At 42.1% G+C, this 26,426-nt stretch overlaps 1 protein-coding gene across 1 annotated transcript in view; it reads left to right on the top strand.

Moving 5' to 3' along the window:
- The window catches only part of LOC141113463 (fer-1-like protein 4), a 218,988-nt gene extending 193,132 nt beyond the window's left edge, over nucleotides 1-25,856 (top strand). Inside the window, exons 37-45 of the mRNA XM_073606565.1 lie at nucleotides 1,341-1,511; nucleotides 3,197-3,351; nucleotides 4,523-4,701; nucleotides 8,307-8,392; nucleotides 8,897-8,995; nucleotides 9,269-9,510; nucleotides 11,672-11,955; nucleotides 18,190-18,290; nucleotides 22,909-25,856. Of these exons, the coding sequence (XP_073462666.1) occupies nucleotides 1,341-1,511; nucleotides 3,197-3,351; nucleotides 4,523-4,701; nucleotides 8,307-8,392; nucleotides 8,897-8,995; nucleotides 9,269-9,510; nucleotides 11,672-11,955; nucleotides 18,190-18,290; nucleotides 22,909-23,089 (1,498 nt within the window). The 3' untranslated portion in view covers nucleotides 23,090-25,856. The remainder of the gene's footprint in view (nucleotides 1-1,340; nucleotides 1,512-3,196; nucleotides 3,352-4,522; nucleotides 4,702-8,306; nucleotides 8,393-8,896; nucleotides 8,996-9,268; nucleotides 9,511-11,671; nucleotides 11,956-18,189; nucleotides 18,291-22,908) is intronic.
- The last annotated feature ends 570 nt before the right edge of the window (nucleotides 25,857-26,426 follow it).

The raw sequence follows: 26,426 nt of genomic DNA, 5'->3' as shown, positions 1-26,426 counted from the left end.
CTCTGGGTTTTGTGCAGTGTTAGATTTCCTCGATCTGAGGAGGGCTGCATCGCCACCTTTTTTCCAGAATGGGTCGTTGAATGATTTTGAGATTTATGGTTTACATGACATCCACCATTTCTGAGCGCTGAAGTGTCAAGCTTGCATATACTTTTCCTTACAGTAAAAGGAACCTGTGCTTTGTTTATGCAGGGCAAAGTAACAGGTTGACTCTAATGGCAGCCCCATCAGCTGTTTATATTTGCCCCCTATTGCATTCATAGAAAGACTCCCAATTGGTATGTGACAGTGCTGAAACTAAAACAGGCGATCAGAAAGAACCAATGATGTCATGTCATAGGAATGGGTCACATGCTCCTATTACCTTTAAATACTAGGAAATTTCCTTCGCTTCTGGCGGTTAATCGTAACAGTGGGGTAGCACAGAGAAGGTGAGCATGTATTACTGCTTGTGGAGCTGCCCATTAAGTGAACTTGTTGCTTTAAAGCCTTATTCTTTTGTAGTTTTGAATAGGTTGCTGAAGGGTTAGATTCTCTGCAAGTCTTTAATGCGGGACGATGGACCTGCTGGGAAGATTTACCTTTTGTTTTTGTCCTGATGGCCATTGTCACTGTCTTAGAAGGGAATTCCCCTCACTTTAGAGAGAATTCCTTTTGTGGCAGCAAGACAGGAAGTGAAGGGATATCTCCTCCCAGCAGGATAAAATAGACTGATAAAGCCTTCAACCCTTCCCTATTCTTTCCAAACAAAGCAAACAAAAATATGGGATATTTGAACTCTTGGGAGTGTATATTTAAGACATTTATAGAACTATTTTTCCTGCAAAATTGCACGTACATTTGTTGTGTGTGAATGCTGGCAAAATCAAATGTTACTAGGCTATTTTCTATCCAGGTTGGATGTTCTTCAGTCATACAGAACAGAGTAGATCGGGAAAATATCTAAATATGGGCACCTGATATAGGAAATAAAAACGTATTTACTATGACTCATCTATTGGCCATAATGCAGTATTTTCCTGGTTCACACACGAACATCTGACCTGGAGAGAAAATAACTTTGAAACATTACATTTTTCAGCATTCGCATAGAATGAAAGTGCATAGAGTTTTGCTGGAAAAATAGCTCTGTGAATTTTTAATTATACACCTTAATGCTGACGTTAGTCACATACACATGGGAAAACAATAAAAAAAAAAAGACTGAAAACGAACCTTTCAGTGTTTTCAGCTGTGTGTATACGTAGTGCTGTAATACTGGAGTCAATTGCTGGGTGTTTTTTGTTATTTTTTATAGTACTTCTGCTCTTTCTTATTATCTCCCTTCGTCCAATGTGCAGGGTGTTCGAAATGACGATCTCCTTTCCAATGGACTCAGAACTGACAATCTCAGTGTTTGACCATGACCTTATCGGATCAGATGACTTGATTGGTGAGACAAAACTGGATCTGGAAAATCGTTTCTACAGTAACCATCGAGCAAACTGTGGTCTGGCCCTGCAGTATGATGTGTAAGTGTGGAATATTCCAATTGTAGAGGGCACAAAGTGTTCACCTCTATGATGCTATAAAAAAAAAAAAAAAAAGTAAGACATTGTTAATGCTCAGTGATGACATCCAGAGAACTCAGGGGAACTATAGGGGAGAGTAGCCTGAAATTTTTCCATATATTCCAATGAAGAATCCACTAGGGGGAGCATGCGTGCATCAAGGACTTGGCAGGGACAAAAACCCTGTCCTACTACACTCATCTTTTTTGGATTTACATAATACTAACGTCTGTAGGGTCTATAGCATTGACATTATAGCATACCCATGTACATGAAATATAGGTTTTAAAGGTAATCTGTTATTTGAATTGAACAAAAAAAAATTGCTGCAGGTATACAGTGCAGGAGACTAGATGTACCTGCACATACCTGTAGCAGTCATCAGAACCCTCCCATCATGAGTTCAATATGTCCAAATGGTAACGCTCTGGAACTTCCACCTACTGCTAAAGCTTACCTGCCTCTTCCTGTACATTCCATTGGCCAGCAAGGCCGCCCAGCATAATTATGAGACAAAAGGAAATGTGGGGTATGGCAGGAAATAGCAGATAGCTCTGACACTATCCAAATACATGAAAATGCATGTGGTCTATGTGAACAACATAATCAAATAGATACTCTATACTGTAAGAAATGAGGAAAAAACATAAAACAGATGTACCATATGCATTTTTATGTATTTAACATATCTATGTATATTTGCTTTTTTAGATGTAAACTTTTTGGCATTGTGTTAGATGAAGAAACATGGAGTCCTGAGGAAGCGTCAGTGACCACGAAATGCTATGAAAAATACTTAATTTCTCTACTACTGCCATGATGCGTTTAAATGTTATTGTACAGAAATATAATAAGGATTTCCACCCCCACTTTTTGTATGTTCCATTTTAACAGTGCTTTGTAATAAAATACAATGTTTTTAGAAGATATGTGGTTTGTACATTAATATACTGATGGGTCAACCTTGAGCACCCTTTTCCTTTTTTGCATATACTTTTCCTATTGGTTCGTTGGGTTGATGACCCCTTAGTATTAGCTTGGTTTAAACATTTAGTAAGGATACGTCACTTCCTCCACACATATCTTCAGTCGAATACGACAATTAATTTTCTTCATGATACAGATTCCTGTATTTACAAGATCTATAGTCTACTGCAGCCATTCTCAACCAGGGTTCCTCCAGAGATTGTTAGGGGTTCCTTGAGCTGTGTCTGATTGACTTCCCATATGATGGTTCCTGCATAGTTCCGTTTCCGGTGCCACTTAGCAGAGCCAACAGCGTGACACCAAATATTTTTTTTTTTTTTATCAGAAGTTTTATTATTATTGAGCCACATAATACAAATCATAAAATAACATTCAAGCACAACTCGACCATAGTACTAACATCTGAATATAAGTATAAGTGCTTACCAATGCGACACCAAATATTTTAAGCTGTCGGTAAGGGTGGCATTTGGATCACCACTGTAAAAATATGGTTCCCACTGAGTCATGATAAATTAAATTAGGCAGGGCTTCCCTGGGATCTAAAAATATTTTGAAGCGTTTATCTTGGGTAAAAGAGTTGAGAAAGGCTGGTCTTGTGAATAAAAATGCCGTTTGTCCATTTTGTTCTATAATGTATTACTTTTTTTATCCTTCAGTGATGGCTACAATGCATGGAGAGATGCCTTCAAACCTTGCCAGATTCTCAGCGCTTTGTGTAAAAAACACAGCCTGCCCATCGCAGAGTATAGGAGGGAAGAGGTCAAAGTTAATAATAAGATCTTTAAGATACCCATTGAGGCATTTCCTGAAGGTAAGAAGACGTGGACCCAATAATGATGGTCAATTAATGTGCTTTTATTTGCCTGATCAAAGCCACAGAAGATACAGAACCAGACATGACAAGCTATGTCAAGTATAAAACCTGCTGTACTGACCTGCTGCTGGTCTTCACTGCAGTTTCCAGCTTGGACAATTTATTTCAAGTCTAGTTAAAGCAATTATTTTCTGTCCTTCCAAATCTAATACTAAGCATGCCTCAAAAACTGCCCTTGGTACCTTGCCTACAATAGTAGAATGCCTACAATAGTACGTTGTAATAAATCCTATGGTTAGTTTTAAATAAGGATCTCGAACATGATCATATGCAGTAGCAAGGCCCATTTTGAACATTTCTAAGCCTTTCAGTTTCCAGTACTTAGCCGTGTGTAGCTCACTAATTCGTGCTTGAAAATGAACATATTGCAAGTTAGTGATCACCATCTCAGTAAGAGGCAGCTGTCAATCAATCGTCTTAAAAGAAGGGAATATCCAAAGATTTCTCCTTCCTACTTTTTTAGACAGTGCAAGGCTAACTCCACCAACTGCATTCCCTGTTCGCTGAGGGTGTCTTCATTGGCCACTAATAACAAGTGTTGTTATTAGACAGGAGGTGGCCCTCAGCAGGCCTTTTTTCTGGAGGTCAGGTCACTAATAAAAATGTTTTAACTAGTTTCAGTGTAGAAATTATCTTGATTGGTCTTGTAGACGCTGCTGCCTAGTAACCTAGTCTCCTAGTCCTGCAGCCAGCTTCTCTGCATAGATTCACACCACTTTAGGTCCATTCAAAGTTTCTATTTTAACTGAAGCCCTGATGAAGAGGGGGTTTTTTCAAGCTGGTGTAAACCAATAAATTAATTTGGACTCTTATTATCTGGTCTGGCGCTCCTTCCATTGGTGCATGTTTTTTTTACTAATTTCAGTGTGGCATTATAAGAGAGATTTATGGTTAACAAACATAAAAAAAACAGGTTGTCTTTCAACAGTTCTGTTTGCATATATTATCATTATAACCCATTGGTACCATTTGGTTGTTTTGATTTAGCACTTTTCCTCTTTTTGAATTGAATCAAACTTTGGAATCTCTCTTTCTGTGACATATAACGCCAGTCTTAAATTACTTACTGAGAACAAGCAATAATCCTATCATCTATCTTCTATTCCAGAGGCTTTCTTAAAAGACAAGAACAAGGAAGATGATGAGTTGCTATCTGGTTATGACGAACACAAGGCTTTGCATGTCCTGCAGCACTGGTATGAAATGCCAGAGTTTGGCACCAGGCTAGTACCAGAACATGTAGAAGTGCGGACCCTCTACAACGCTGAGTGTCCTGGAATTGGGCAGGTAGGGAAGGACCATCTGTATAAGAAAACTGTAGGAGGATATCCCTGTACACCAAACTTTCTAAACAAAGGGCCAGTTTACTGCCCTTTAGACTTTAGGGGGGGAGCAGACAGTGGCCAGTTGTAATAGAAGATGATATCAGTAGAAATAATAGTGCCCCATCATTGGTGTCAGTGGGAGGAATAGTGCCCCATTATTGGGGTCAGTGGGAGGAATCGTGCCCCATCATTGGGGCCAGTGATAGGAATAGTTCCCCCATCATTGGTGTCACTGGGAGGAACAGTGCCCCAAGGGCCAGAGTTGAGCAAAGGGCCACATACCACAGATTGGAGACCACTGCTGTACACCATGGTTCCAGAAGAACAACAACAGCCAGTTATGTGTAAAAGCTCTTATGCTGCATACACACGAGCGGACTTTCTGGCAGACTTGGTCTGGCGGACTGGACTCACTCGGACAGTTTGATCGTGTGTGGGCTCCAGTGGACTTTTTTTCCCCAAAATCTGACGGACCTAGAAATAAAAGATGTTTCAAATCTTTCCGACGGACTCGAGTCCGGTCGAAAAATCCGCTCGTCTGTATGCTAGTCCGACGGACAAAAAACGACGCTAGGGCAGCTATTGGCTACTGGCTATCAACTTCCTTATTTTAGTCCGGTCGTACGCCATCACGTACGAATCCGTCGGACTTTGGTGTGATCGTGTGTGTCCAAGTCCGTTCGTTTGAAAGTCCGTATGCTGCAAAGTCCGTCAGAAAGACTGTCAAACCTAGTCCATTGAAAAGTCTGCTCGTGTGTACGCGGCATTACTGGTATTGGGATCCACATGGCCCTAAAACTCACTGAATTGTAGAAGAATTAGAAAATCCAGAATACCCATCAGGGTGGCCAACCTTCCGTGGAATTTTTTCCTGACAAAACATGGGAAATTGACTGACAGAGCACATTTTTTACTGACAACCTGAAAAAAGATGGAACTCCTAATTAATACTAAGACAGTCGATATTTAAATAGTATAAACATGATCTGGAAACACTGACAATACCCATAACAAGTAATTTGCCGGGTTAACACTTATAAAAGTCAACACAGCATGACAAATTATCAACCCTTGATATTTACACTGACTTTTACAAACAGTCAGTAAATTTACTGACGGTTGGCAAGCCTGATACCCATGCACATCACTGCTGTCGGGGTCATACAAATGTATTTAAAACATGGCTTTGTCTGCATCCTATTGTGAGGTGAATGGGTTGTGTTCACTCAGCTAGTCTATTTTGTTGCCTGTATAGCAAATATGTGGTCTTGTCTGCAGCATTAATTGAAGAATGCCTTACAACAAAGAAGCTGGGGGTGCCATAGGTCACAAATCTTTGTTTCTCTCCACTGAAAGACTCAAGCACTAACAACTAGTTATTTTGGTTGTCAGGTTTGCCAGTGGAATGTGAATTTCCATACTCATGACAAGGACCAGTGACGGCGGGTGCATGTAAATTAGGGGCCAGGCGCATGGATTAGGGGGGCGTTGCCCCTGCGCCCTGTATGCACGGGCCACCTCTGACCAGGACAGACCTCAGCACATACGAATAGTTAATAATGCAACATGCTTGCACTTATTAACAGCATGGTCATGCAAATGCATAATGCAAATAAGATCAGAACTTAAGTTCTTCTATAAATCTGAACCATAAACACCAGAGTGATATACTGTAGCTACTAATGGTTGCCATAAACTGCTGTGTTCATTACTAAAACTACCTTAACTTATTTTGGCACGTTATTGTCTCATTGCACCTTTCATCCACTATTTTATTCTTGGGCCGGAGGGGGAGCTCAGGGACAAAAGTCTAAGCAGGTCAGCTTAGAGCTCCTTTTGCCTTACTATAGACTTAATATCTTCCGTGAGATGGACAGCTTCAAACAGCGGCATATCTACGACCTGTAAAACCATTATGTAGCTTAAAGCTGAATTTTATATTTTGCCTTGCCTGGTGCCTTATTACCTTCTTCATTAACGTGCTTATATCTTTTTTTCAATAAAACCTTTCTATTTTCATCACAGTACATACCTTTGTGATGACCTCACTGGATTCTCTTTGCAAAGCAGGCAGATCATGACTGGTGGCAAGGGCTGGCAGGTTACTGTACATAGCTTCCTTAAAACAGTTGTACCTCAGTTCGGCTCCCAAGGGCCTTCAGGCTTGATGCAAAAAAATGGGCTGGCTGTTGGAAGGGATTACGCAAATACATAGGTGTGCGCAGCGTATTGTATTAGGGTGGGCACCCCAAAGCTCAAACATGCATGCCTTTCTCTCCAGCCTCAGCTGCACTGGACAGTGAATGAAAAGGAAGTTCTCTGTGCTGAACGGCTTTCTTTTCATTCACAAACTGAAGCATAGTAAACTTGGTTTACTATGCTTCAGTTATGCATGAACACAGTGAGTGAGTGTGTTCACTGTGTTCATTTAGAAAAGGAAGGTGCTGGTAAATGACATATTTACTAGCGCCTTCCCCCACTCTCCATCCTGAAACATTCCCTGCAGCAGCTGGGGGGAGAGGAGAGGAGGGAAGCCAGCAGCACTGCAGGGTGGGGGTTAACAATGGCGAAGCCCAGGCAGTAGGGGGAATCAGCACTGCATGTAGTGATTAGGGTGTGCCCAGGCACACCTGGAACACCCCCTGCGCATGCCTATGCGCAAATATCACAATGCCTTGATGGGTGGATGTCAGTTTGGAGGAATGGGTGTTCCCAGGCAGACAGCATTTGCATACAGACTGCCCTATGTAGCGCTCACATGTGATGCTGAACATTTATGATCAAAAGAACTGAAGGGGGCAGTCAGCCTGGGTAGAAAAATGGCTTTATGATGCTGGATGTCCTCCAGCCAGGAATTGAGGCTTGTTCTATCTAATGTACCATAATGCACACTGTAAGAAACTCAATAATGTGCAGTAAAATCAAGTAAGTATTTACAGGATAAGAGCTTGTAGGCAGGCGCAGTATGTATTCCCCACTGTAGGTGGCTCTTGACTGATGCAGCAATGCAGAAGGGGAAGGAAGTCGTGAGGAATTTGTTTCCTCTATGATTTCCTGCGGTCACCAGGGGAACAGGTGTACGATTGGATGCTGGTGACCATCGTGACCTCTGTGGCCATCTTGGGTGAGGGCAGAGCCTTTTAAAGGCCCCGACTTCATGGTTTGGTGCACACTGTGCGAATGGTTAAGGCAATGGACTGGAAACCCATTGAGGTCTCCCAGTGCAATTTTGAACCCTGCCGAATATGCCAAGTGTGAGCAAGGTGCAGCATGGGGGGCTGTACAGTACCACATTAGTAAATGCTGCAGTCGGTTTCTACCGGTGCTTTTGCTGTCACAAGAATGTTAAGGTTGAACGTTTTGATTCAGGGAATCTATCTAACAGTTGTTCATGGCATTAGAACAGAATGGTACTGCCTGTGAGCAAAAAAACTGGAACCAGTTGCATTTTGAAATTAATCTTGCCTTCCTTCAAGAGTTTTGTGTTGCCTTCCAGAATGCTAAGAAATTATACAGGCCGATCTTCAACCTAGTTCATGATATAAAGGAGTTCAATATGTCTTTCAGGGATCTCTTCATATGTGGATTGACTTGTTTCCAACGGATGTTCCAGCACCACCTCCTGTCAACATCAAACCACGAGAACCAGTAAGGTATGCAAACAAGATGTCTCCAAAATCCTCCACATTGCTGAGGTCTGGAGCCATAACTGGAGCCAAGAAACTATTTCTTAGGGGCAAAACATGGGGCAAAAAACATCATAATGTGGAGTCATGGAATAGCAAAATTGTTTAAGCTATACTTACATAATAGAACACCCCAGTTTTTTTTTAGCTCCTAGGGGAGCTCTGAAAATAGGCCAAAGATTCATGCAGACATCTGTAGGTGCCTACTTATCATCTATCGAGACAGGTACCCTTTAAATGTATGGTACCGTGACTGTAAGGTACCTCTTCTATACCCCTATATTTCACATTCCCAATAAATACATTTAATTAGCTCATTAAAGCACATAAATACGGAACATCTTCCTTCCATCCCCATCTGCTCATTAAGCTTCTGTAGTTATTTTGAAGGTCAATAAAATGTTAACACTATTTAATAGCAGTGCTTTGACAGTAACTGGTCTTCTCCTCCCTGACTTTTCTTCTCTGTAGTTACGAGTTGCGTGTGATCATCTGGAACACAGACGATGTCATCCTAGATGATATTAACCCATTTACTGGCGAGCCATCTAGTGACATTTACGTGAAGGGGTACGTGCTATGGCTTTCACACTCTCTATTATTTGCTGATGTTGAAACTCAGTTGTAAAGTCAACACCGATTACCTGCACTGCATCTGATATTTGCATGTCTTGACATAAGTAAATTTACAGTGTATTTATTGGGCTGAAAGTTATTTTTTTTCTCTGGAGATAAAATTGTAATACGTCAGATTCATATGGCTGGTGCCCAACGTTGCAGCAAATGGATTTACAGACTTAGATTGTAGTTGTTACTGGTAAAGACATTGCTTTTTTTCTTTAGATGGATAAGAGGATTGGAGGGTGAAAAGCAAGAAACTGATGTACATTTTAACTCCCTCACTGGGGAGGGAAACTTCAACTGGAGGTTTGTGTATCGGTTTGACTACCTCCCCACAGAGAAGGAGATCACATACAAGAAGAAAGAGTCCATTTTTTCCTTAGAAGAGTCCGAATTTCGTGAGCCAGCTGTGCTAGCGCTCCAGGTGTGGGACTATGACCGTATATCTGCCAATGACTTTTTAGGTATGTAACTTATGGTCTAACTTGGATTTTTCTAAGATTTTACCATACGTCATGACTGTATTAAAAAGATGCAAATGGGACTTTATGAATTGTATCTTAACCTAAAAAAAAAAAAAAAAAAAAAAAGTTACTTTGAATAGAAGATATAGTAATAACATTTGCAAATGTGTATATAAAAAAGTACCATGGAGAAAATAATTATTTGATCCCCTGCATATTTTGTAAGTTTGCCCACTTACAAAGAAATAAAGGGTCTATAATTTTTATCATAGGTGTATTTAAAATGATAGAGACAGAATATCAACCAAAAATCCAGAAAAAACACACGATACAAATGTTATAAATTGAGTTGCAATTCAGTGAGTAAACTAAATATTTGATCCACATGCAAAACATGACTTAGTATTTGGTGGAGAAACCCTTGTTGGCAGATTTAAGACAGCTGACAGCTGAATGTAAAAAAAAACATGCCGGCATTTAAAAATTATGAAATTGGGAGTCCCCCCCAATGCATACCAAGGGCCTGGTGAAATTCCTGTTAAAAAAACAAACAAAAAATGGTGTGGGGTCTCCCCATATATCCACACCAGACCCATATCCGAGCATGCAGCCCAGTAGGTCAGAAAAGGAGGAGGATAAGCAAGTACCCCTCCCCTTCCTGAACCATACCAGGGCACATATCCTCAACATGGGGGTGCCCCCCTGCCCCAAAGCACCCTGTCCCCACGTGCCCCCTGGCAGTCACGTCCCCCCCCGGCAGCCTTCTCTATGAAAGCAGTTCACATATCTGTGCATTTTTAAAAAGAGTCATGTACGTTTGTTAGTTCGGTTCACATGCAATTTCAAGTGAAATTTCACACCTGAACCACTGAACAAAACCGCCCCGGACTCCTTTGAAAAAACGCAGGGATGCCTGCCTTTACACGCAGATGAAGGGACGCCTGTCTTTACACACACATGAAATTGAATGGCATCCCAGAGTCTTAGTCTGTAGGGTTCAATATTGAGTTGGCCCACCCTTTGCAGCTATAACAGCTTCAACTCTTCTGGGAAGGCTGTCCACAAGGTTTAGGTGTGTGTCTACGGGAATGTTTGACCATTATTCCAGAAGCGCATTTGTGAGGTCAGGCACTGATGTTGGATGAGAAGGCTTGGCTCACAGTCTCCACTCTCATTCATCCCAAAGGTTGAGGTAAGGACTCTGTGCAGGGCTTTCAAGCTCCTCCACCCCAAACTCACTCATCCATGTCTTTATGGATCTTGCTTTGTGCACAGTCATGTTGGAACAGGAAGGGGCCATCCCCAAACTGTTCCCACAAAGTTGGGAGCATGAAATTGTCCAAAATGTCTTGATATGTTGACGCCTTAAGAGTTCCCTTCAATGAAACTAAGGGGCCAAACCCAACCCCTGAAAAACAACCCCAAACCATAATTTCCCCTCCACCAAATGATTTGGATCAGTGCACAAAGCAAGGTCCATAAAGACATGGATGAGTGAGTTTTGGATGGTGGAACTTGACTGGCCTGTGCAGAGTCCTGACCTTAACCCGATAGGACACCTTTGGGATGAATTAGAGTGAAGACTGTGAGCCAGGCCTTCTTGTCCAACATCAATGCCTTACCTCACAAATGTACTTCTGGAAGAATGGTCAAACATTCCCATAGACACACTCCTAAACCTTGTGAACAGCCTTCCCAGAAGAGTTGAAGCTGTTATTGCTGCAAATGAGGGGCCAACTCAATATTGAACCCTACAAACTTGGACTGGGATGCCATTAAAGTTCATGTGCGGCAGGTGTCCCAATACTCTTGGTAATAAAGGGTATGTGAACCTTCCCTTAAACTGAAAGTTCAGTGGAGCTTTAAAAAACAAAAGTGTAAGTACTAATGTAAGTTACCTCTAGCAATTTATTTGAGACATAATTGGGGATAAAAGTAAAAAGCGTATGTTAGACAAGGCACAGGTCAGTTATCTTTTTCAAATTGGTTTAACCTGTAGTTTGTTTTTTTATTATATCACAAGACTTTGTATGAAACTGAGAAAAATAAATTAGATGTCTGCTTTCATTTTCCCATCTGCAATTTACTTCTGCTGGAATTGGATTGGGTTCAGTACAGACAATACTTATTGGATCAACAAAAACGAATTTTCATATTTCAGGATCGATTGAACTGAAATTAAGCGACATGGTGCGAGGAGCAAAGACGTCTCAACAATGCACCATCAAGATGGCCAAGGACAAAGCCATTCCGCGCTTCTCCATCTTTAGAAATAAGCGCATGAAAGGCTGGTGGCCATTTGTCAAGCTCAAGAGTGAGGAGGACATCGAGAGGGAGGAACGGGAGGCGGAGGAAAAAAGCAAGAAAAAGAAGAAGAAGAGGAAACATGTTAGGATAGAGGATGTGCAGTATACTGATACCAGTGGAAATGTCTACATTCTGGCGGTAAGTCAAGGAAAAACCACATCCATTGTACAGGCAGGCCCGCAAATCACCCCAATTGTATGTAGAAGTGGCTGCAAAAAAGCTGCAGGAGATCAGCAGCATTGAGCTGCAACAAAGGAAGAATAATTGATGAATACAGTATTTATTTATTTAAAGGGGGAAAAAATAGCTTTTATGAAACACAGTGCTTTAGCAAACTAAATATCACCCGGTTAGGGTTAACATCTAGTTTGAAGAGATTGAATAATGATTTTGTAGCTATTTTCTATATTAATTATAATCAGGACTCAAAAGAAAAATATTAAACAAAGGTTTTTCTCTTTCTCCAGCCTTTTCACGCATTTTCACTTAGGGGTGTACTCACTTTTGTTGCCAGAGGTTTAGACATTAATGGCTGTGTGTTGAGTTATTTTGAGGGGACAGCAAATTTACACTGTTATACAAGCTGTACACTCACTACCTTACATTGTAGCAAAGTGTCATTTTTTCAGTGTTGTCACATGAAAAGATAGAATAAAATATTTACAAAAATATGTATATGTATCTATATATGTGATCCTGCAAAGTAGGGCTGCCCTGTAGCAGTAAATCTGCTATAGGGCAGTCTTTAACTGGTTAATCAAAAGTTTACCTAACATAAAGGGTGCCTAAAAACAAGCTTTATTTGCTGTGCTGTAAATTTTGATAACCTGTGGTGCTCTGGAAATCCTTTTTCATGTATCAAATGTTTATTTGTAAAAAAAAAAAGATTGTATACATATTACGGGTAAAAAAGAAAACAAGTATAACATAAAAATTGACCATAGACCATTACCGTTTCCCTTGGAAAGTAGATATAAACCCTAGCTGAATGGCATGTAGTTCGCTAAAGCACAGTGTATAAGGTTTTTTCCTTTTTTATCTTTTTTTAACTTTTATCATCCCTTGTTACATCTCAGTATGGTTGATCTTATGCAGCCTGTTTGCAGACACTTCCTGTCTACATGCACTCCAGCGATGCCTGAATGGCATCTCTCAGGGGGAGTTTCCTGATGTAAGACCCCTTTCTCACTGGGGCGCTTTGCAGGCGCTACAGCGCTAAAAATAGCGCCTGCAAAGTGCTTGAAACAGCCGCTGCTGTGTCTCCAGTGTGAAAGCCCGAGGGCTTTCACACTGGAGCAGTGCGCTTGCAGGACGTTAAAAATACTCCTGCAAGCAGCATCTTTGGAGCGGTCCTTCACCGCTCCTGCCTATTGAAATCAATGGGGCAGCGTGGCTATACCGCCGGCAAAGCACCGCTGCAGCGGCGCTTTGCGGGCGGTTTTAACCCTTTTTCTGCCGCTAGCAGGGGTTAACTCGCCCTGCTAGTGGCCGAATAGCGTCGCTAAAATGACAGTAAAGCGGTGCTAAAAATAGCGCCGTTTTACCGCAGGCCCCCGCACCGCCCCAGTGTGAAAAGGGCCTTAACAACAGCGGACCGTGTTTGTGTAATGTGTGTTGAAACAGCCACTTGCATTTTCTATTGGACGCATACCAGGGAGACCATGCAGGGTCAGAACTGTGGGACAGGGACAGAGCGTTGTCACCCTATAACAGGAAGTGCCTGACAAGGACCTTCATGGCAGAATCACTTTTATTATTATTTTTTTTTAAGCTTTATTTACAACATACTGTATTTTACATTCAATTAATGAAAGCTGTAGATTTCAACAAATTTTAGACATGTTAAAGCTTATATGGTGATTGAGTTCACAAATGCTTTAGGAACAGCAACTGTGTCTTCTTACTCTGTTAGCCACACATACCCAGAGGCCCCGCTACTGAGGACATTCTCACAATGGTGATGCGCTCCATCATTACTAACTTCACATGCATCCATTGCAGCTAGGTCATGGACAGAAATACCTTTTTGTTTGAGGATTATCACACCTCAAAGAGACTGACGCCAGCACTCAGAGGAGATTTAAGCTTTTATTCATACATTTTAGAATCTCAGATCAGGAAAACGTCAATCCCTGCCCCATTTTTACCCAGTATCAGACGGATTTTCCCAGCTAGCCCATATAAGATCAAAGCTACAATTGGATTTGACTTCTCTGCAATATAATTGAACAATACAGCAAATTGTAGGGTGCTGAGCGGTGATACATAGCTTGATGTAGAACAGAATCAACCGGTCCTCTGATTTCTCTTGAGAGAATGTAACATCCTGCTCATTAAAAGGGAATGTAGAGCCTTTTTCATAAAAAAAAAAAAAAAAAAAAAAAAATTCTTGTCTTATTTTTTTTATTAAATAAAGTTTTCAAAGTTACAGAAGTTGCCAGAGGTCAATAGTATCAGTAATTTATTTAGGTAAGGTTTGGGGATGCAAGGAACTCACAGTATATGCATCAGAGAGATCGGATTATCTTGTTTTTTGCAACCTGCAGAAGAAAAGAAGAAAAAAGTGGTCAGGAAGAAGGGGAAGGGGAAAGGAAAGAACAGGTAGGAATGGACAGTAGGGGTTTTAAGCTACCCACGTGTAGTTGTTGGAGTGTGACACTCATGTCCGTACGAGAAGGCAGGAAAAAATTGTGAGACTTAAAGTTCCCTGACCTTTTTGAATTCAGGCATGGTGCCCTGAAGCTTTGTCACCAATTTAGTCATTGATCAGAGTCCAACGCAATCTATTTTTAACTTAACTAAGTTAACGATAATTACTATAATTAGCTTTAACCAAGTGACATAAGAGTTCAGCTTATAATTGGCCTCAGGCCATGCTAAGGCAACCATGTATATTGGTGATTGTTCATTTTGTGACCATCAGGACAAGTGTAAATTGATGCTTTGAGATACCCTCAGGTTTTACGTTTAGGAGTGCCTTACCCAGTTCTTAGGAAGCTGTATTTTGGTGAAGAATGCAAAGGAGTCGGTATAGCTATGACTATAAGCCCTGGGTTACCAGACAGGACCATCATATGTGATAGAATACACCTTATTCTGGGCAACCACAGAAGCAGTTGGGAGAGTGGCCTAGGGCCGCACAAGCAAGATGGCTGGGCAACCAAAGAAGTTCTTTATAATTTGTTTCCACTGCAGAAGCATTATAGTTAACAAGACTTGGTCATGCCCCATATAGGAGTCCATTCAGTGTGCCCTAACTGTATTCCCATATATATATATATATATATATATATATATATATATATATATATATATATATATATATATATATATATATATATATTTTAAATAAACACATTCCTCAAATCTACACTTAAAATCTCCCCATTGCTGCTTACATTGTCGTCTCCCTGGGTTGAAACTTTGCTGGTCCTACCTTTGAAGTTAGCCTCCATTAAAAAGTATATTGTCCAATTCCTTCACTGGAGATGCAGTGCCTTGAAATAGTATTCATATTCATATGATAGACCAACACAAAGTGGCACATAATTGTGACGTGGAAAGAAAATGATAAATGGTTTTCCAAATTTTTTACAAATAAATATGTAAAAGTGTGGGGTACATTTGTATTCAGCCCCCGGAGTCAATACTTTGTAGAACCAACTTTCACTGCAATTACAGCTGCAAGTCTTTTTGGGGATGTCTCTACCAGCTTTACACATCTAGAGAGGGACACTTTTGCCCATTCTTCTTTGCAAAATAGCTCAAGCTCTGTCAGATTGGATGGAGAGCGTCTGTGAAGAGCAATTTTCAAGTCTCGCCACAGATTCTTAATTGGATTTAGGTCTGGACTTTGACTGGGCCATTCCAACACGTGAATATCCTTTGATCTAAACCATTCCATTGTAGCTCTGGCTGTATGTTTAGGGCCGTTGTCCTGCTGGAAGATGAACCTCCGCCCCAGTCTCAAGTCTTTTGCTACCCTTAACAGTTTTTTTTCTAAGTTTGCCCTGTATTTGGCTCCGTCCATCCATCCATTTGGCTCCATCCATCTTCCCATCAACTCTGACCAGCTTTCCTGTCCCTGCTGAAGAAAAGCATCCCCACAACATGATGCTGCCACCACCATGTTTCACAGTGGGGATGGTGTGTTCAGGGTGATGTGCAGTGTTAGTTTTCCGCCAAACATAGCTTTTTGCTTTTAGGCCAGAAAGTTTAATTTGGTCTCATCTGACCAGAGCACCTTCTTCCACATGTTTGCTGTGTCCCCCACATGGCTTCTCGCAAACGGGACTTCTTATGGCTTTCTTTCAACAATGGCTTTCTTCTTGCCACTCTTCCATAAAGGCCAGATTTGTGGAGTGCACTACTAATAGTTGTCCAGTGGACATATTTTCCCACCTGAGCTGTGGATCTCTGCAACTCCTCCAGATTTACCATGGGCCTCTTGGCTGCTTCTATGATTAATGCTCTATTTGCTCTGCCTGTCAGTTTAGGTGGGTTTGCAATTGTGCCATACTCATTCCATTTTCGGATGATGGATTAAACAGTGCTCCATGAGATGTTCAAAAAGCTTGGGATATTTTTTATAACCTAACCCTGCTTTAAACTTCTCCACAACTTTATCTCTGACCTGTCTGATGTGTTCCTTGGCCTTCATGATGCCGTTTGTTCACTAAGGTTCTCTAACCAACCTCTGAGGGCTTCACAGAACAGCTGTATTTCTACTGAGATTAAATTACACACAGGTGGATTCTATTTACTAATTAGGTGACTTTTGAAGGCAATTGGTTCCGCTAGATTTTAGTTAGGGGTATCAGAGTAAAGGGGGCTAAATACAAATGCACGCCACACTTTTCAGATATTTATTTGTAAAAAATGTTGAAAACCATTTATCATTTTCCTTCCACTTCACAATTATGTGCCACTTTGTGTTGGTCTTTCACATAAAATGCCAATAAAATACATTTATGTTTTTGGTTGTAACCTGACAAAATGTGGAAACTTTCAAGGTGTACAGTATGAATACTTTTTCAAGGCACTGTCCCCCTGAGATGGCCCTTTTTTGAGGGCTTATAAGAGATGGAGGTGGAAGTGGGTGAAGGAGGGGGTGGGTCATAACCTGTTTGTTTCTGGGAAAATGTTACCCTCCTATTTTATTTGTTCTGCAGCTGATTCTTTAAAGGGACTAGATAAAGTTTTGTACATATTTTCTAAATATTAAACATTTTCCAAATTTCTTTTGAGCCAGGTAAACACCAAATACAGAATATGTACAACATTTAGACGGTAAATATGAGAGATACCCTACTGATGAATCAGAATACACACAGCTGAACGGCACAAATGAGGGGGTACACTTCCTCCCTGAACCTTGTTCAATGGGCACTGAATGGGGTACCAGTCAGTGTATCACTTTGCAAGTTAGTAGCTATTGTTGGGTGGTCATTTTAGCAGGCCCAGAATGCACTGGGAGCATGAAAGCACCCTGTATTACACATTAATTTCTAAACAAAAGAGCTTATACATATTTTTGAAAAAAGTGACATAAAAGAGTTCAACTTATGAATCACCAGGTTTAGCAAAATTACCCAAAAGCCATTTTATTTAACTTTTAAGACTAATGCCTCGTACACATGATCGGACTTTCCGACAACAAAACCGTGGATTTTTGTTCGAAGGTTGTTGACTCCAACTTGTCTTGCATACACACAGTCACACAAATGTTGGCCAACAATTACGAACACAGTGAGGTACTAGACAACGTGGTTTTTTAGCGCCACCCTTTGGGCTCCTTCTGCAAATTTCGTGTTAGTAGAAGTTTGGTGAGTGTTGATTTGCACTTTTCTTTTTGCATTTTTTTTATTTTGCGCTATTTTTATTATTCTTGATATCACTTGGGAAAAAAAGCCTTTGAAAATGTGTTTGCAATAACTCCATCAGTATCACCAGCAAAGCAGCTTCATTATTATCCCATTAAAGAAGAAGAGAATTGTGCGCTGCATTTGGAGATTTCCTAATTTGCCATGTCACGAATGTTAATTCTCCATTATGAACGCTAGTTTACAAGACCGGCCGCTTCTGCTTCTTAGCATGCGTGGACTTTTGTGCGTGGACTTTTGTGCGCAGACTTGTGTACACACGATCGGACTTTCCGACAACAAAGTTTTGTTGGTGGAAAATTTGAGAACCTGCTAGCCAACATTTGTTGGCGGAAAGTCCGACAGCAAATGTTCGATGGAGCCTACACACGGTCTCACTTTCCGACAACAAGCTCACATCCAACATTTCCCGCCAGAAAATCCGACCGTGTGTACGTGGCATAATATATGATAACAAAGCCTCTTTTTTTTTTTTTTTTTTTTGCTATAGGGGAAAGTTGAAGCAGAGTTCCAGCTACTGACCGTGGAAGAGGCAGAGAAGAGTCCAGTGGGCCTTGCACGCAAGGAGCCAGAACCTCTGGACAAACCCAAGTATGTATTAGTGATGGTATCATTTTGCCAGCCCCGTGTAAGCTCCAAGCTGGTCTGATTGGATTTTAAACAAGGCAAAGTGTTCTTTCCCTTCCCATGTGACAGTGTTCAGGCCAGCCAAATTGCTGCCCAGGCCACCCACTTTGCATCATGAATGGAAGAGGAGAGAGTCGCATGTTCCCCTGATACCCAGATGTAGCGGGCAGTTCATTGGTTTTGCAGGCAAACCGGGTTGCAGTGGAGTGAAGGGAAGATGGGTATTGGCAGCAGGATGTTGGACAGTTAGACCCCTTTCACACCGAGCCGCCTATAGCGTCGGAGGTAAAACGCCGCTATTTATAGCGGCGTTTTACCGTCGGATTTGCGGCACATTTCGGCTGCTAGCGGCTTTTACCCCCCGCTAGCGGCCGAGAAAGGGTTAAAACCGCCCGCAATGCACCGCAATAGCAGCGTTTTGCCGGCGGTATCCCAGCGCTGCCCCATTGATTTCAATGGGGAGCAGCGGTGGAGGAGCGGTAAACACACCGCTTCACCGCTCCAAAGAAGCTGCTGACAGGACTTTTCCTGACGTCCTGTCAGCGCACCTCTCTGGTGTGAAAGCCCTCGGGCTTTCTCGCTGGAGACAATGCTGCAGCTGTTTGAGGGTGGATTGCAGGCGCTATTTTTAACGTTATAGCGCCTGCAAAACGCCCTCGGTGTGAAAGGGGTCTTAAAGTGGAAATTCAGCTTAATCAAATATCCAGGCATGCTAGAAAATGTTAAAAAAGCAGCCCTAACTGAAAAGCTCATCTTGTCTCCAATGCGGTCTTTTCTGGGTTGACTGACAGCCGGCGGCATTCACCCCTTTTCCTGTGAGTCCAGGCTGCCTTGGGGTGCGTCACCATGTTAGCCTGGGCCCTACAGTATCATACCTCCCAACTTTTTGAGATGGGAATGAGGGACACCTATCAGCAAAGGTAGGCAGGCATAGGACACGCCCCCTGTCACGCCCCCTTAAAGGAGAATTGTACAAAAAAAACAAGATTGGTTAAACCCACAAGTGCTTTTTTTACCACTAATATTCCTTTATATTGGCTTTTGGAATTTACAAATGCAGCAATTTAGGAATCAGATGAAAGGTTTAGCACTGGAAAACACTTTTTGATAGATAAAAAGTGCATTTTATATACAACTATATAGATCAGACCAAAATGAGGGAAAAATGAGGAGGGATGAGGGACAGAGGGACATTGCTCCAAATCAGGGACAGTCCCTCAAAATCAGGGACAGTTGGGAGCTATGCAGTACTGCGTAGAGCAACGCTAAAGCCATAATGTTAGGGTAGTTCAGGGTTGTTCTCAGCAGCATTGAAGACTGCCAATGACCACCCCAGGGGGATGACTCAAGGATGTCATGTGACAGGCCAGAAGAATTAGGATATGTATAAGCGGTACTTCATCCTGGCATGCAGGGAGTTTAAATTAAGCTGCGCATGCGGCAGTTGGCAGAAGAAACATACAGAGTCTCTTCTGCCATATAATTCTACCTGCTAGCCATTAAAAAAAAAAAAAAAGAACCTTTAGTTCCACTTTAGGCCGGTTTCACATATGTGCAGCTGCGGGTTCGTGCCTGGGGTCCGGTGCGTGTCTGTTGCACCTGAACCGGACCCAAACATGTACAGGACCCTTTTTTAATGAGGATTGCAGCCGCCCCAGACATGTGTGAACCGGCTCCATTGAGAGTTGGCCACACTCGCCTGCATTAAACCCGAATTCAAATCACAGATATGTGAACCCAGCCTTAAGGGCACCTGTTGCTTGCCCTACATTGGCAAAGCATAGGCTCACTTTAAGCCTAATAATTATCCCGGCATCTCAGGAGCAGTTACACAGAACTTGTCTGTATTAATGCTTGTCATCTTTTTGTCAATATCTAATTAATTATTGCTACAGTGTGCTTTACATTTCAAACCATTGCATATGAATTCCTGCTTTCGCTCTTGTTTTTAACACTTAAATTCATAAATGTGTGTAATGAGCTGTGTAAGTTGTGCAGGTGTAATGAGCTGTGCCTTATAATCATTTGTAAAATTCTGTCAGTTTATAAGTCAGTGAATGTAGGAATAAGTGCATCTTATATTCAAACAGGACTTTACTTTTCCTCATTAACCATCGGCATTGTACAAATCTGAGTTGCATACTGTGACTGTTGTGCAGAGTTAAAGCTGAACTTCGGGCACAAAAACTTTTTAATTTAAAGGAGAAGTACAGCCAAAGCTTGTTTGGCTGTTCTTCTCCTGTTGATCACAGGAGTGCAGTTCGTTCTGAAGCCCGCTGTTGGCTGACATCACAAAGCCAGTCCAGGCTGGTGCAAGATCGCAACAATAATGTAGGGATCCACCCACAACCCTGGACCGGCACCTGGCTCAGCCTCTCAGCGAGCCGCTGACAGCCTGAGCCAGCCGCTCCCGCCCCCTCCACAACCCAGCACTCCAGTGAGGGGGGGGGGGGTCAGAGCACAGAGCCTGTGCTCTGACGGCCGCCCCCCTATTCTAGTGTCCGGCCCCTTTTAGGTCACCGGGCATATGAATAGAGCGGCCAGTTTTTGAAGCACCTGATTAGAGCAATAGATCTAATAGGCTTCAAAATAGGGTGGACTCGGGACGCAGAGCATTGCATCTGGAGCCCACCCTGGTGTGTTGCAACAGAGAATAAAAATTCTCTGTTGCAACCCTGGTCCTCCTCCCAGCCAATCGGGAAGCAAGTATGAAACCTGTTTCCCGATTTGCCAAAACAACAGGCGATCCTGTTGGACGTCTAGCGCTGGGAGGAGTGGAGGGGGGATACCGTGGAAGCTGCTCCAGGTGAGGACACCGGAGCAGCTTTCCCTGACCCCGCCACACTCTCACCACCCACATCCAGGGTAAGGACAGCGGGTGGTGGTGGGGGCTGTTTTAGTGTCACTGGGGGGGGGGGGTTGTTTGCCGCCCCCCCAAAAAAAACCCGCCAGTGGCCACTGCTCCCCAGCAACAATAGATCCACCTCAGCAATTATAGGCCTCCGCCAGCAACAATAGATTTCCCATTAGCTAACATCAATGGATCCACTAGGCCAGCAACAACAGGCCCTTCCCTCAACAGCAGATCCCCCAGCAACAATTGCCCCCCACCCCGGCAACATAAGACCCCCTCAGCAACAATAGACCCCCTACCAGCAACTATAAACCTTGCCAGCAACAATAGTTCACCCAGCAGCTAGCAACAATAGCATCACCCTCCAGCACACCCCCATCCCTATTCATTACATACATTTGCGCTTGAGGTGCTGGAACTGCATTTCCTGTGTTTCCCTGTTTCTAACATACCTAAAAATGAAAGTACTGCTCATCTGCCTTTTTTTTTTTATCTATAATGCCGCGAACACACGATCGGAATTTCCGTCAAAAAAAAACTTGGATGTTTTTTCCGACGGAATTCCGCTCAAGCTTGCCTTGCATACACACGGTCACACAAAATTTCTCTGATCTTACGACCGTTAAGAACGCGGTGACGTACAACACTACGACGAGCCGAGAAAATTAAGTTCAAGGCTTCCGAGCATGCGTCAAATTGTTTCCGAGCATGCATGATTTTTTTGTGCGTCCGAATTGCATACAGACAAACGCATTTTCGGATAGGTACTTTTCCCTAACGAAAAATAGAGAACATGCTCTCAATCTTTTGCTGGCTGGAATTCCGCCAGCAAAAGACCGATGGAGCATACACACGGTCGCATTTTCTGACAAAAAGCTCTCATCGGAGTTTTGCTGGTGGCATTTCCGATCGTGTGTACGCGGCATTAGACTTCTTCTTTAATAAGCGGATTTATGCTACATACAGCAGCCAAATTTCTTCCCATTTTTGAAAACATCACTAGTTTTCCCTTCTAGGTGGAAAGCCACTGATGCCTCTTTATGCGTGTATTAGTAGTCATTTATTTGACAATGCCACTATATCAAAGTTTGTGTTCGTTGTCACTGGTGATGAGTAATGCCTCGTACACACGATCGGACTTTCCGACAACAAAACCATGGAATTTTGTTTGAAGGTTGTTGGCTCCAACTTGTCTTGCATACACACGGTCACACAAATGTCAGCCAACAATTACGAACGTAGTGACGTACAAGACGTACGGCGAGCCGATAAAAAAGAAGTTTAATAGTCATGCGCCACCCTTTGGGCGCCTTCTGCTAATGTTGTGTTTGGTAAGCATTGATTCCGAGCATGCGTGGACTTTTGTGCGACAGACTTGTGTACACACACGATCAGAAAGTCCGACAACAAAAATTTGTTGACGGAAAATTTGAGAACCTGCTAGCCAACATTCGTTGGCGGAAAGTCCAACAACAAATGTTCGATGGAGCATACACACGGTCGGACTTTCCACCAACAAGATCACATCCAACATTTGTTGTTGGAAAATCCGATCATGTGTATGCGGCATAACAGCGGTTCTGCTCCAAGTACAAGCATCAGACCAGAGGACCACCATTGGAAATATAACTCACCCTCTTGCTTCTACTGCTTAGAACACTATACACACCCAATGATTTATATACAGTATGCATGAAAATTATAAGGAATTTTCTGTTTTTCTTTCAGCCGCCCCAAAACCTCGTTCAACTGGTTCGTGAACCCCCTAAAAACATTTGTTTTCTTCATCTGGAAGAAATACAAGAAGTACATCATTGCCCTACTAATCATCGCTATACTGACCGTTTTCCTGGTCCTCATCCTGTACACTATGCCTGGATACATCAGTCAGAAGATCATCAATGGATAAGGACCTTTCTTATAAATGATGGTGTAAATAATCTGACTTCAATCTGTATATATTGTTTGGAATATCTTCTTTTCAAAGGAGAGCTACCTTCATTGTGTTTACAAAAAAAAATAGTCTGGTCCAGTTGGATTAATGGCAGTGCCTGGCCATGGGGACTTGACATGGTTTTGTATTTGGCCAAGGCTAAGTGGGTTGTAGACTGGAGGATCATACTCTTAATGTGGGTTTTTTTCGGGTCCCACTTTATTCACTTTTTCATATGGTTATTATCTCAGGTACTGTGTCTCCTCATAATGATGATGTTTAACCTATTGCCTCTGAAAATCTATGTTTTTTTTATTTAGGAAAGCAAAGAGCAAGACACAAAACATGGTAACCCACAGTGGCCAATCAGAAAGCATCGATTGCAGTTCTGACTATGATAACATACAGAGAGCTGAGATCTGATTGGTTTCTGTGAGTCATTGAATTTCATTTTTGCACAGTTAAAAGAGAAGTATGGGAATGTTTTTTAGTTTTTTTTTTAATAATACTTACCTAGGTGGATGCTGCATCTGTCCCCTGCTGGCTTTAATTTCCCATACACACTATTAGATTATCTGCAGATTTTTGTCTTCAGATTTACTAAAACCATATAATATGAGGTCAAACCTTAAGAGTTTCAATTTGTATGCAATCAGGCAGGCCCTTGCACTACATGGTTTTGGTAAATCTGAAGACAAAAATCTGCAGAAAATCTAATAGTGTGTATGGGACTTTAGACTGAGAATTGAGCGATCAAACACTGCAGATTGCTTGGTTCTCTGAGCTCCCTGAGCAGAGAGCTGGTGACTGTCAATCACCGCTCACTGGAGCGCTGACCTGTGGAGAGGGCGGGAGCAGCCAGCGGGCTCGCTGATAGGCTGAGTCGGGTGCCGGTCTAGGCATGTGGGCGGTTATTGATCTTTTCCGAGCCTGGACCGGCTCTGTGATGTCAGCCAACAGCGGGCTTCTGGCCGTTTGCTGAAAACGGGTCACAGGAGAGCAGAATGAACCAAACTCCTGTAATCCACAGAAGTACAGAAAAAGCTTTGGCTGTACTTCTCTGTAGATAAATGACATAACTATGTATTCATGAATTTGTTTGTTAATGCAACTAAAAAAAATTAAAAATTGAAGAGAGGATAGGGCCAATCAAAAATGCTCCACAAATGTGCTGATAGAAATGGACAGCAGAGTGATCCAAGATATAAAGTAATTTACTGAAGGTTATACGCTTTACAGTGGAACCTTGGTTTACGAGTAACGCGGTTAACGAGCGTTTTGAAAGACGAGCAACTTTTTTTTTTTAAATTCTGACTCGGTTTGCAAGTGTTATCTCGCAAAACGAGCAGAATTCAAGAAAATAGGGTGTGCAGTACTGCATTTGGCCAGAGGTGCGGGGGCGCTGGGGACACTCAGGACAGTTCGGAGATGTTCGGAAATACTCGGAACCACGCGGAAATACTCAGAAATACTCCATTCCTGAGTGTTTCCGAGGCTTTCTGAGTTCAGCTGAGCTGTCCCCGAGTATTTCCAAGGCTCTCCGGCGCCCCCCCCCCACCTCTGGCCACTTGCGGTATTGCATGTAATAGAAGTCAATGCGGAACAAATTATCTTCGTTTCCATTGACTTCTATGGGGAAACTCGCTTTGATATGCGAGTGTTTTGGATTACAAGCATTCTCCTGGAACAAATTATGCTCGTAATCCAAGGTTCCACTGTACAAGGGAAGTTGCAATGGAGTTTACCCAAGAGCTTAGTAAATATGATGAAGTTTCACTTTTCAAAAGAATACCCGGTCATGTGCAAGGACAAAAAAAAGCATCTTTGTTTGCATGTGATCAGATGTTTGATGTAAGCAGAGCTTTATCTCATTCGAATTCCCTTGCAAAGTGCCTATTTGCTTTTAGTAAATCAGCCCCATGACCTCATTATTCTGCATCTGCTCCTTTACTGTGCAATCAGCAGGCTGGGGGCAGGGAGTTGACACCATTGCATTCCATAACTGTAACAGAGAAGTAGTGTCATCCGCCTAGTGCTGTGCGACAGGGTTGTGTTATACCCAGAATAGGATGAACAGAAATATAAATCCTTTGGCAGGAAAAACAGTTCTCCTTATATGTATTTTATCTGTGTTTTTAGATGTTTGCCTGGAGTCCAGCTTTAAAAAGTACCATATGACTACTGCAGAATATTTAGCATACATTTTCTCAAGCCTCATAGCATGATATGGAATATCTAACGCATTTCATGTCAGCTAGGACTCTATTTCCTCTTTGTGTTATCTCTTATACACTCAGCAGCAAGAAGCACTTTACAGAAAGTATATAAGAACATTTGCAGCAGTCCCCAGACTCAGTTTATTAAACCAACCAAGCAGCTTTTCAACGCTAAAGAGAATATAAAAAAATATCCTATGTAGGTTAGACCCTGATAATATTCCCACGCAGCACTCACAAACAATATCCAAATCACTCCAAGTGGATGTAATCCCTAAGGCCGGCAATATATGGTGCAGATTTTTTTTTCTGCAACCACGGGTTGCAGGAAAGAAATTTGCAACATTCCCCCATCAACACAGAAAGTGCTGACAGGGAAATCGGCAATTGTCTTTTCTCCACGGGAGAGTTGGGAAGCCCCCTCCCCCCAGGGGACAGTGATTATCGCTAGCGGCTATAGCAGCCGTTTGTAATAACTGGTAGCAAAAAATATATATAGTGTAGCGCTGTGTGTGTAAATGGTAAAGGGTATAAAAACAGTGGGTTAGGCTCGAGCCATCTCTTAATGGCCAGCAAATAGACAGAAAATACTTCAAAATTAAATAAAAGTGACTCAATACAATCAAAAGTGCACTATATGTTATAAAATGACATGTAAATTATAGTAATTACAACAAACCAGTGATTAATGGTGAACAAGAACAAATTATATATAGATAAAAGTTCAGCCAAAAGAGTCCATAAATATTAGAAAATGTGTTCCTGATAAAAATCAAAAACCACCACCGAAAGGTCTCTGAGGGTCAACTCGTGAAAACAACAATGAAAAGCTTCTGGTAGATGAAAAGGTAGAGCACCAAAATGAAATGAGACGTCTAAATATAAGACAGGACCATCACCAGAGTATCTGAGGAGGCTTACCGGAAGCAGGGGACTTGAAAAGACATACGTCCTACAAGTCTCAGAAAGCTTAATGAGCCGCCAGGGCTGGCAAGATGGATCATCGGGTGTCCACAACTTCAAATGGGGGGGAAAGGAAAATCCTTGCACAGCCGGCAAATCAGCAGCACCTCCGGAGGTTTGGCTGAACTTTTATC

This window comes from Aquarana catesbeiana, linkage group LG12, assembly GCF_042186555.1.
Source record: "Aquarana catesbeiana isolate 2022-GZ linkage group LG12, ASM4218655v1, whole genome shotgun sequence".
Lineage (NCBI taxonomy): Eukaryota > Metazoa > Chordata > Amphibia > Anura > Ranidae > Aquarana > Aquarana catesbeiana.
Note: the sequence above shows the minus strand (reverse complement) of the source record. Positions and strands in the feature narration are given on the sequence as shown.